Source organism: Triturus cristatus, chromosome 4_1 (assembly GCF_964204655.1).
Source record: "Triturus cristatus chromosome 4_1, aTriCri1.1, whole genome shotgun sequence".
NCBI lineage: Eukaryota > Metazoa > Chordata > Amphibia > Caudata > Salamandridae > Triturus > Triturus cristatus.
Genome location: NC_140585.1, coordinates 1,188,693,026 through 1,188,705,675, shown reverse-complemented (window position 1 = coordinate 1,188,705,675; position 12,650 = coordinate 1,188,693,026). Strand labels below are relative to the sequence as shown.

Here is a 12,650-nt window from a genome sequence, read left to right as displayed (position 1 = left end):
TCTCCAAGATAAATGGAGTGGCCCTTACCCTGTCCTAGAAAGAAAGAGTGAGGTCACCTATCTAGTTGACCTGGGCACTAGCAGGACATCCATGTGAACCGCCTCAAGCTCTACAATGACAGGACTGACATCACCATGCGGATGGTGACTGATGAGGAGCAGGAAGCAGAGAGTGAACCTCTCCCTGACCTCCTCTCCTACAGCCCAAAGGATGGGTCAGTAGATGGTGTGATCTTCTCAGACACCCTCTCTGCCCAACAGCAAACTGACTGCAAGCAAGTCTTGCAGCAGTATGCTAGCCTCTTCTCCCTGACCCCTGGTCTGACAAACTGGTGTACCCATGATGTGGACACTGGTGACCATGCACCTGTCAAAAACAAAATCTATCGACAGTCAGACCAAGTCAAGGAGAGCATCAAAGCTGAGGTCAGCAAGATGCTGGAGTTAGGGGTCATTGAACCCTCTGAGAGCCCCTGGGCCAGCCCAGTGGTTCTAGTCCCCAAACCTCATCAACAGGGTGAAAAGAGAGAGATGAGGTTCTGTGTGGACTATAGAGGGCTCAACTCTGTCACTAAGACAGATGCTCACCCTATCCCAAGAGCAGATGAACTGATAGATAAATTAGGGGCTGCCCAATTCCTCAGTACCTTTGACTTAACTGCAGAGTACTGGCAGATTGGCATGGCCCCAGAAGCAAAAGAAAAGACAGCATTCTCCACCCCTGATGGACATTATCAGTTTACTGTGATGCCCTTTGGGTTAAAGGATGCCCCTGCCACTTTCCAGAGGCTGGTGAACCATGTCCTGGCTGGGCTGGAGTCCTTTAGTGCAGCTTATCTTGATGATATTGCTGTCTTTAGCACCACCTGGCAGGATCACCTGATCCACCTTGGGAAAATTTTAGAGGCTCTGCACAATGCAGGCCTCACTATCAAGGCATCCAAATGCCAGATAGGGCAGGGCACTGTGGTGTACTTGGGCCACCTTGTAGGTGGAGGCCAGGTACAGCCCTTACAACCTAAGATCCAGGCCATCATGGACTGGATAGCTCCAACGACCCAGACCCAAGTCAGGGCATTTCTTGGCTTGACTAGCTACTACTGGAGGTTTGTGAAGGGGTATGGGTCCATTGTGACCCCCCTCACAGAACTCACCTCCAAGAAAATGCCCAAGAAAGTGAACTGGACAGTTAGTTGCCAAAAGGCTTTTGACACCCTGAAAGAAGCAATGTGCTCAGCACCAATTGTAAAAGCTCCACATTATGCCAAGCAGTTCATAGTGCAGACTGATGCCTCTGAGCTAGAGATAGGAGCGGTCCTATCCCAGACCAATGATGAAGGCCAAGACCAACCTGTTGCTTTTATAAGCAGGAGGCTACTCCCCAGAGAGCAGCGTTGGAGTGCCATTGAGAGGGAGTCCTTTGCTGTGGTTTGGTCCCTGAAGAAGTTGAGGCCATACCTGTTTGGTACTCACTTCCTGGTTCAAACTGACCACAGACCTCTCAGATGGCTAATGCAGATGAAAGGGGAAAATCCAAAGCTATTAAGGCAGTCCATCTCCCTACAGGGAATGGACTTTGAAGTGGAACATAGACCAGGGACTGCCCATGCCAATGCAGATGGACTTTCCAGGTTCTTCCACTTAGACAATGAAGACTCCATAGGACAAGGTTAGACTCATCACCTTTCGTTTGGGGGGAGAGGGAGTTGTGTGAGAAAGTGCCATCTTTTTGCTAAATTGCTGAATGTACTTCGATTGAGTGTACCCTGGGCTCCTGCCAATCAGGTGCCCAGGGCCTATGTTCCTTCCTTAAAACACACAAACTCCAAATTGGCAAACCCTGGCCACATGTCTGCCCCTGGTAAATAGTACCCTAGGTACCCAGGGCCTTGTGACCAGGGAAGGCCCCGGGTACCCTAGGTACCCAGGGCCTTGTGACCAGGGAAGGCCCCTAAGGGCTGCAGCACTCATTGTGCAACCCTTAGAGGCCCTGTACCCTTACACACACCCACTGCCTTTGCATGCTGAGTGTCTGGGTGCAGGACAAAATGAAGAGTCGACATGGCACACATCTCTGTGTGCCATGCCCATCGCCTACACTGCCAAGGCATATGTAAGCCACCCCTCTGGCTGGGTGCCTTGTGCCCATGGTGTGGGCACAGGAGCAGGAGCCCTGTGCTCCTACAGTACCCAGGTCCATTCCCGGGCACTGTAAGTGCAGTGCTGCCATTTAAGAGTACATGGTGCTGAGAGCTCGTCAAACACGAGCTCCACAGCACCATAATGGCAACACTGAAGACTGGGAAGTTTGGTATCAAACTTCTCAACACATTAAACCCACACTGATGCCAGTGTGGGATTTAATGTACCAAGCACCCCAGAGGTCATCTTAGAGATGCCCCCTTACAACTAACCTACAATCCACGTCTGCTCTGAGGCTGCCCAGGCTGCCACACAGCAGACACGTTGCTGGACCCCTGGGTGGGAGAGCCCCTGCTCTCCCGGGCCTGCAACAATGCACATCCTGGGTGAGGCGATAAATCTCCTCCCCCTGGATGAGCAAAGGGAAGCTTCAAAGGCCTGCCCCCTCTAGGAGTTTCCCCAGGCCACTGCAACCCCCCACTCTGGCGGGAAGCTTGGCCGGAAACCCCATACAAGGACAGGGGATGTGCCAGCCTGCCCACCCCACCCCTCAGGTGGGGGAGGCGAGGTGACGCACATCTCCGGGCTCTCGCCATCTTGAAGATGGGAGGCCCTACCCTATCAGGATTAGGCTACTGCCCCCCTCCCACAGGAGAGAGGCAGGATAGGGGGTATACCCACCCCAGGACAAGGACCCATTGGTCCCTGGCCTTCACCTACCTGTAACGCCCCTAAATCTAGTATTTAGGGGCACCCTGAACCTTCCTTCCCCAGATCCCGAAACTACAAGAAGAGCGAGAAGAAAAGAAGACCTGCCCTGCAGCTGCGAAGGACCGGCCTGTCGACCTCGGTCCTGCTCCAAACCCGGCATCTCTTGTGGCCAGCAACCTCAGAAACCCCGGAGGACCTGGCTACCTTTGAACTCTGATCCCCTGGGACTCCCATGAGTAGAGGCTCTACTCAGAACCTACCTTTCACCCCTGGCAGCAGCCCGGAACCGCAATCCCAGCCCACTCTGCACCCGCCAAGCCTGGCCGGTGCCGGAGTGAATTAAACCCACGAGGACGACCCCACGGCGACTGTGACCCCGAGTCCGGCACCCAAGGACCCCCGTCGACAATCGTGAAGAAGCCTGCAGCCTCAGAACAGAGTGCCACCCCAACCGCTATCAACAGAGGGTAAGATTTTCCGACACCAAAAGGCACCCCTGCACCCGGCGCCCCACGGCCCTCTGTGTCCAATCCCAGGGTACCTACCTATCCTCCAACTACCCAACTTACCTCTCGAAGTGGTGGTGGCACCTGAAGAGTCCTCATCCCCGAGCCTGCAGTCTTTTTCCAAACCGGAGATTTCCCATAGAAATCAATTGAGCGCCCGACGGCTCAAAAGCACCCTGCACCCAGCCGCCAGAGTGGCCCTGGCCGTGAAAACTCTACTCTAACCTACTTCCCCCACTTGCCCTGAGTAAGTGACCAGGAGCCCAGGTTCCACAGCCGCGTGGCTTGCCAGACAGCAGCCACCAAACCAGGGCCCCCTATCCCTCATAGGGTAACATTGGGCCCAACTCTCTCTGCACCCAGCCGCCCTAGAGTTGCTGAGGGTGAAACAACTGTACCTACCTGACCCTGGGAGACCCCCGAGTCTGTGCCCAGAACCTCAACTCTGCCAGTCGAGTACTTACCCTTAAACCGCAATCTCTATTTCCCTCATAGGGTAACATTGACTGGCTTTTTCCTGAAATTTCTTTTAAGTGTGGACTTTTCAAATCTTCAAATAATCACCAAAAATCAGCCGAGTGAAAAAAACGAATTTACTCACCTGCTCTTAGGTGAGCTCCCAGTGCTGGATCTTGGTGCCCAGCACTGACTCTGAAAAGTACCCACAACTATACTTACCTTTAACTCATTTTTCTTCCATAGGAAACCATTGACTGTTTTTCTGTGAAATTTCTTCTAAGTGTTGATTTCTGCAATTTCTAAATATTCTTCAAAAAATCGTATAACATCTGAAAACGTAATTACTTACCTGTTTTGGATAAAGGTCCCAGTACTGAGTCTAGGCACCCAGTACTGGATTACAAAAGTAACGATAACCTACTGTACCTGTAACCTACATTTTCTTCCATAGGGAATCATTGATTGTTTGCTCTGAAATATTTTCTAAGTGCTAATTTTTAAAATACCTAAATATTAGTTAAATATCATTACAGTACCAAAGTCGACTTTCAACAACGGACTCTGAGAACTGACCCAGGACTGGATCCAGGCCTGGAATTACAAAAGTAATCTAAAAAGTAATCTGTTGCATATAATTTAAATTGATCATTGAGCTCAATGTATTGTGTTTAGAAATAGAGTTGCTTATTGCAACTACTTGTAACTGTTTACTAAAAATTCTATTGCATATACAAAAGTATTTTCATGAAACATCTCCTGTCGAGAAAGTATATTTCAATTCAAAGTGTTGGTTCTAAAATGAAACAAGCATATATTTTTTATATACAAACCATTGGCCTAGAGTTCAGTTATTGAGTGTGTGGAACTATTTGCTGACTGAGTGTGTACAACAAATGCTTTACACTGACCTCTGATACTGCCTTACTGCTCGACCAGGCTACCACTTTGGAGAGTAAGGTTATATCTAACTTTAACCTCTGTTAAACCCTTGGGGTCTGTGGAATCTGTACACCCTGTACTTATTAAGGAACAGTATATACAGAGCCACTTTCTCACAAATGTCAAGTGTCCGGTCTTTGGATCCTTGGTGAGGGTTTTCTGCAAGGGATCCGGTGTGAAAAGCTCCTGTGACACTGGTTGATCGGTGGGCGCCGACTGTTTCGGGGCCGACGGCTTCTTAGGTTTGTCGGAGCCGTGCTTCCTGGGAACCTCCGGTTTTTTGGTCGGTGCCGAAGGGGATTTCGGCACGGTAGTGTCGGTGCCGAGGGTCTTGTGATGTTTGGTCGGCACCGGAGCAGGTTTCGGCACCGAAGACTTTGGTGCCGGGTTCGGTGTGGGGGTGGAGGCCGATTTTTTTCTTCTGCACCGGTGGCCGGCTGGCTCGAGCCCGAGCTGCCGGAAGGCTTAGAAGGCTTCCTTAACAGGCCCGAAGGTGGGGTGTGAGAAGCCGTGTCCTTGGTCTTGCCGAGGCCCGGAGGCGAAGGTATGACCGAAGCCTTTTTCGGGATCGGCGTGGGAATTGTACTCACGACCCGCTGCGCCGGGGTGATGTCCTCCACATCTGAGTCGTCGGCCTCGGAAGCGCTGACGAGGTCGTCGTCCTCCTGTTCGATGTCCTGCTGCCACGGAGCAGCGACGTCATCCCCGAAGATGTAGACTGGAGCGGAGGTCGAGGAGTGCGCCATGTTGCGTCTAGCCCGTCGATCTCGAATGGTCTTTTTTGAGCAAAAAGACTTGCAGGGGGGACAGTCTCGGGCCTCGTGTTCTGGGGAGAGGCAGAGGTTGCACACCTCATGGAGATCGGTGTGGGGAAACTTGGACCCACCGAGGGCACTTCTTGAAGGGAGTTCTTTCCATCAGCCGAGACCGGAGCCTGAATAGGCCCGAAGGCCACCGTCGACTACCGGAATCGAAGAAGTGCCGAAGAGAAGATGAATAAGATGATTTATGTCTTGGAAGAAACTCGATGAGCGAGGATTTGTGCGTCGATCGGTGAACTGGAAGTTCGGAACCGGAGCGCGAAGTTTTACATCCGAGCCCGATGGCGGAAAAAAAAACAATCTGAGGATGGAGCCGAAGCCCATGCGCAGTACGAACCAGAGGAGGAGTCACCGAACTCGTGACTTCCAAAGACTTTCCAAGAGGAAAAACAAACTGCAAACATCCGGGCCCAACACTAGATGGCGATCTATGCACAGTGTATAATCTGCAGCTCATATGCCTCGAACAAAGGTGTTCAATTGGAGGAGCCCCAAGATGGGTCTGAGGCCTCTGTCGTCCTTTGGAAACCGGAAGTATTGTGAACCGCACTCACCATCCCGCCTTCCACCACCTTCAGAGTTCAGCAACCCTCTCAATGGCACTTCGGGAGAACATTATTACATCATGCATCAATATTGTGTAGTGCTCCTCCAAAAGGTGTCCTAAAGTAGAAGACATGGAAGGAAAGAAATGAAAGGTTGGGCATACCCCCCCCCCTTTAAGCAATTTGCAAGACCCACCTATCTGATGTGACAGATCACCAGCTGGAGATGAAATTCTGTATTCTGCCTCCTACCAGCCAGGTATGGGCCTGTGAAGGGAAACTAAAGCAGCTTACCAGCCGTTGCAATAGATCGAGAAAAGAGCTGGCGGGTTGCTGCCCCTGCTGGTGTGAACAGTTTAGGCACTTGCAACACCCTTTTTTTGTAAGGGCTTGTTCAATGCTGTACTACAGGCTGGGAAGTCTGATATGGTCTCTAAACTAATACCCTGAAGTAGCCCAATTGTCATGTATTGTGTGGAAATTGCTTAGCTGGTGATAACAGCTCCAAGGGCACAGCTTTAGGGGGACTGCCTGTTAATGTTCCCACAACTAATCAGCCTTTTCATCAAATAACCTGAAGCAAATCTAAGGGTTTGTCCATTAAGGATGCTTGCACATCCTCGGACAACCTGAATGTTTTTATTCAGGTGGGACACCGGAGCAGGAAGTTGCTGTCAATAGCTCTACCTATGCAATCAGTAGATTCCAGGTCATCTCAGAGCATACACTTTAGGGCAAATGATACATCATGGTCAAGATGCTGCAAAGAGGTCCTCAGAAGAGCCAACAATATCAAGCTGGCCATATCCTAGGACGTGTGGGTGTACCTTCCCAAACTGCATTAAAGGGGCTAAACAAGCTGAAGAAAACATTCACTTTCTAAAGGCATCAATTCTTTTGGAGTCTGTCTGGAGGATTGGTCGAAGGGAATTGGGAGTGACCTTACTTGGAATGTCTGAACTATGAGGCTTTCTAGTGCCAGATGTTTGGCTAGGTGGCACACCTGGTTACCGGGCACCTAGACTTCTAACCAAAGGTCAACTAACTGGAGAGCATGACCATGGCTTGTACCAAGTCACCATAAGGGCATCAGTAAGGGTTTCACTGAATAGAAGGAATGGTTCAGATGAAGCCAGCCCTGGTTTTAAAAATCTTGGTCAACACATTTGTCTCAACAGTAGGCAATTGCAACTCTTGAGCTTCAACGGACCTCTGAACCATCAGTACAATCGTGGCCCTCTTTCAGTGGTGGTCCAGATGGGAGTCCAGCTCTGTTTCAGGAGAGGAGTCTAGCCCACCTGCATTCTAGAGATCTATAAGGCATCATCAGAGGAGGGAGTAAGTAGTCCCCAATCATTAGTGTCCCGAGGGACATTAGGTGCGTCCTTCATTGAATTAGAATGCGCTTCAAAGAGCCTCAAGCTTCTGATAGTACTAGAATAATGACAGAGGTCTTGGAATAGAAGAGTAGCATAACAAATGGTTGCGCCTTTGCACTCTTGTAACACAACATGGGGCTTGAGCAGGTAGACGTTGGTTTGTGTTGTAAAATAGACTAGTACAGTGCCCCCACAATTTTTTTTTTACCCTTTTTGCTACTAAGATGCTGTGGTAATTGATCTGAAAGTATGTTTGGTCCTGCTAACTAGGCCCAGCACCAGTGCTCTTTCCCTCAAACTGTAAATGTAAATTGATAACCCAATTGGCATGGTACTTTCACACCCGCGAGGCCCTAGTAAATGATACCAGTGGGACCCAGGGCAGGGATGTAAAAGGGGTACGATAGCTACAGCACTCATTGTGCCACCCTGAGTGACCAGAGTAAAGTCAAGGTCTGCCATGTGCACGAGCTGCCTGCGTGCTCGTGTTTGACCCCTGCTCACATGCGTGTGACAGGGTCACCTCACTGCCTTTAATATGTCAATCACCTCTAAAGTAGGCCTTCTACAGCCCAGAAGGAGGGTGCAGTATATTATATGTGAGGGAATATATGTGCAATCATATATAGCCCTGTAGTAGCATTTAAACCATAATTCCACCGCAAGTGCCCGGCAGTCCATAAGATACCATGGGCTGGCATTAGGAGGTTTCCTATATGCCCAGCTCCGTGATGGCCCAGTCGATTTCTTTCTTGTTTGGTGTCAAACACTGCTTTTTAACGCCAGACAAAAAGGTAGTGACGAGGTTTAACCAGCATGGATAGTGCCCACCTAGCTTAACCAGTGTTCTTGTGCCTTCGGCAGTCTTTTACGAGCGTTTGCTGCCAAGACACAGAACTGACCTCATGCTGGGAAGTGTGTGCCGCTCCAAGAGGTCACAGACTAAAGACCTGTTTGAGCAGGAGGGGACATCTCCGCCCAAACAGGATGGCTAGTGATTGCACCAGTGTGGCAGTGAGCCTCAAAGGCTTCACTGGCACCACTGGACAAAGGAACTTGTCCCACACTTGAGGAAAAAGCCTGCCGCTGCCCTAGGCATTGTTTTTCACGGGCAGGCTGGAAATTAGCTATGTAGAAAGGCATGCACCCCACAAAAGGTGGACCACACCGCTACGTGTCTGCAGCAGAGGTGTACAGTCGTGGATGGCTCTGGCCATCTTGAATTTAGTCTTAAAAAGCAGTTTGACTAGTTTTAGTGACTTACACCCTTAGGATGTTGTTAGTACTGGGGCAGATTAGCCGCAGGACAGATGCCCATTGGCTACTAGTCCTCACACCCACTAACACCCCCTAATTCCAGGATTTACGGGGCACCCCAGACATCAGAACCTCAGATTCAACGTGAAACAAGAAGAGACCCATGTATGCACAAGATTAGGACTGTACAAAGTGGAGGAGCAAAGGATTATATCCGTGACAGCCAGCCTGCCCCCACTGGACTACGATTTGCCCAAGATTGGAGACTAGTTCCAAGAGGAAGGTAAACCCCTCTGCAACCCAAAGACTTTGCAAGAACTCCCAAGGACTAAAGTTTCTAGTCCCCTGCAGTCTGTAGGACCAAACCACACTTACAAGAGAAACTGAAGGACTGTCTGCTGGAATCCTAAGTGTCTCGGTCTGAAGAAAAGTGGTCAGAGGTCTTCAAAGAGCTGGACCACAACCCTCAGCGAGGCTCAAGTGTCTACATTGCACCCCTGGTCCTCTGTAAGGAGATTTCCCAAGTCACTGTTTGTCAGTGCCAAGGATTATTTATAGTCAGTCCGACTACTAACTGCTTTATTCAACAGTTCAAGAGGAGAGATCAAGCTGCCAGCACAACCAACCACCCCAGTGGCAATGTTGTAAAGATCCAGCATTTGTTTTAATCCGCTCTTGGCACACCTTCCAGCACCCCTGCCGCGGATCCAGGTCAGCACAACGGCTAGCCAAGAAAACCTTTGCACTTGCTCCCTTAAGCCAGGTAAAATTGGGCTAGCTGTTGTGAACTGATCCAAGGATTCCAGAGACCTTAACTCCAAGTGGGTTCCGTTGAACTCGCCCTCTAAAGTATAGATTGCATACATGTGTTTTTTCCCCCCATTGACCGCAACGTTAAGGTTTTTCATATTGCAAAATATTGGTTTAAAATTGATAACTACGGTTATACTGTATGTATTGATTTCATTTTGGTGTCTGAAACTATATAAAAATCAGACCTATTTTTATAAATTGGTGTAGGATTTCTCTGGAGTCGTGTCAATTACTTATCGTCCATGTTGGTGAGGTAACACCTGTTCCCCCAAGTAGCCGGTTTGCACTTTGCTACTCTACCAGGACTAAGAGATTGTGGACTAAGATTGTGTACTGAGAGAGTACCCAGGGTCCATCTTTGTGTATTGTGTTAGAATTAAGAGGTAAGGCCCCTTTGCAATACCACTTAATACTTTCACCTTGCAACAGTTTGGGAATAGAAATTGGCACAGGGACCAGATCTTGAGCCCACAGTGTGCACCAGTATGGCCAGAATTAGCATCCATGCAGGCTCATAGTGAGTAGACTGCATTGGTAGCGGAACAGATGGAGGTAGCTTGGCTGGAACCCTGAGCTGCCCTGTAAAAGCAGGAATCACGCTGCAGATCTGCAGCAGGGTCATAGTCATCCCAGAAATGGGAGGGGAGGGAGGGGGGGGCAGATGGGGCACTGGAACAAATGGTTAGGCCAGGTCAGATTTGGGTGAAACTAGAGGGATGCAAGCTCTATCTTGACATCCTCAGCTTCTGGCTAGACTTCAAGATGCTGGACGAGGGAGGTCGAGTCCACCATGGAACTCTTGGGCTTATGCCTTAACTTTGTGCCTTCCCAATTAAAGTTTTCCAAGAAGTCAGAGACCAGGAACAAGGCCACAACTTGGAGCAGGATCTCTGCTTCAACTATGACCTCTTATGTTCGGTGAAATAAAGCTGCACCTCTAATACCTGAACAGTCTTTAGGTGCACAAGGACACATTTTGTGCACGCCTTAAGATTAGAGGCAGAAGCCTCAGCTCCACAAACACTTCATGCAGCTCTATGATCAACATCTGCTTCTATCAGTATCAGCACAGTGTTTAATCTGGTTGTTTTCCGTTGGGACATCATTTCCTAGGCCACAGTTGTAGAAATCTGGAAAATCGGAAGACAAGGTTGGAGCACAGAAACAAATCAAAAGACGTCAGCACGCTGGACTCACTTATATGCAATCTCCACACCATCCCTTCTGGGGTGCTACAAAGTCACAAGATGCCAAATACCAGCACACTGGAGCACTGCTCCCAAAAAATAAAAGAAAAAACAATTGCTGGATCCATGTGGGACTATTCTAAAGATGAGGAATATATGGTTAGAAGTATCCATCAGAATTACAATACTCCAGTAGACAAACACCTGTTCCAGTGTATGTGCACATAATTAAAAGCAAAGCTCCAGAATATTCATGACTGGTACTGGGTTCTGTACTTCTGAACAAGGAATCCAAGATTTCAATTTCACACGTACGAACTTAGGGTTGGGAGGTGGAGTATTTTAGTGGAATAGCCAGGAGGAACAGAGGAAGCAAGGTGAGCATTGAAGATCCCAAAAAGCAAACTGGATAAGCACTAAGCTCAGGCATGCTCATTCAAGAGCACAGAACATCTGCAACAGACACTTATATTGGGCACATTCCAAGAAGAGGGAACAAGTCCAGACCCCCAAGGCACCAAATCCAGAGGCAAACAGCATCATTCCACTAGTCTAGACAACAAAATGTATGCAGGTCACAATTATGGTGTGGTCCACAAGAAACGCAGCGATCAAGCAGCAGGTAGTGCATGGTGTTTGGAGCAAAAGCATCCACATAACTTAAAAGGGGTAGGGAGCCTATCCTCTCCATCTATGCCACAAATAAAGTGATGGAGGGAAGCTTATGACACTTTCACTTAAGTCATTTGAGCGAGTAGATAGATGTGCATAGGGTCCCATCCTGCAAATCTTATACTATAATCAGAGCATTAGAGGGGTGGGCTAGGGGAGTCAACCACACTGATCCAAAAACAAGACTGTGCCTATAGCCTTCTACTGGACTTTAATGAGAGAAAACATGCCCAACTGCAATTTCTTCAACTTCCTAAATACAGTAGAGAAGGCTGGGACAGAACGGGACAAAGGTCAGATTAAACATCTACCACAAAATGGCAGCACTGGTTTCAAATCACATTGCATTACAAATAGCTGAAAAGTAAAACATAATATACCTTCTGAACCGAACTTTGATGAAGGTCACCATGCAGTCCACTAGAGAAGTACGAAGAAGAGCTTCCAGAATAGAACGGAGGCTGCAGCAATCCTAAACTGTTTCGGTCACTAAACGGGGATGACGGAGACATCTTAAGAAAAAAAAAAAAAGCAACAAACTGGGGTCAAAGATTGAATAAGATCTTCTATGACAGTAAAAAATAAATAAAAGGAAGGGGCAAGGAACAAACCTTCCTGGCAGTCTCAAGTTAAACAATGCACGTTTTATCTCATGGAACAATTGGGTACAACATATTACACAGTGTTTGGGAAGGGGTGGGGGAAGAAATCAGAGGAGGCATACCAATATACAGAATTTTTTTGCTACAAGCTTACATTGTGACCCAAGACAAAATTAGCAAAAGGTAAACTGGCCCAGGCAAGCAATTATAAAATGTTCACTACTTTTGTCAACGGGGTCTATGTGTCCACATTAAGAAATCGTAGCAAAAGGCTCCAAAGTTTGCCCATGGCATAAAGCGAATATACAAGTGTCACCAGAGAGGACCAGGCACTGATAATCATTAGATTACTGAAGTATTAACTTTTCTTGCTCCATATGCCAAGTTAACATTTTCTTTTCATTGTTTGTTTCAAGAGCAACCATTTCAGGAGAGATTGCCTTGCTCTAGTGCATGCTAGGTGGCTTGAAATTTTAAGTAGTTTCCCTGCTCATTGCAGTGCCATGTATTATAGACAAGAGGTCTTGCGTGTCATGAGTCAGTCACTGGGTTTTTCAACCAACAGAACCTGGTCCCACATCATCCCCGAGTCAGATGCACCCAATTACTGCCTATCC

General features: G+C 48.4%; 1 protein-coding gene across 11 annotated transcripts in view; it reads right to left on the bottom strand.

Annotated features, from left to right (window-relative positions):
• The window catches only part of RAVER1 (ribonucleoprotein, PTB binding 1), a 314,850-nt gene that overhangs the window by 74,845 nt on the left and 227,355 nt on the right, over nt 1–12,650 (bottom strand). For all 11 annotated transcript variants that reach the window (XM_085654428.1, XM_085654429.1, XM_085654430.1 and 8 more), the window contains one exon: nt 11,812–11,943. In XM_085654428.1, coding sequence (XP_085510554.1) covers nt 11,812–11,943 — 132 coding nt within the window. The remainder of the gene's footprint in view (nt 1–11,811; nt 11,944–12,650) is intronic.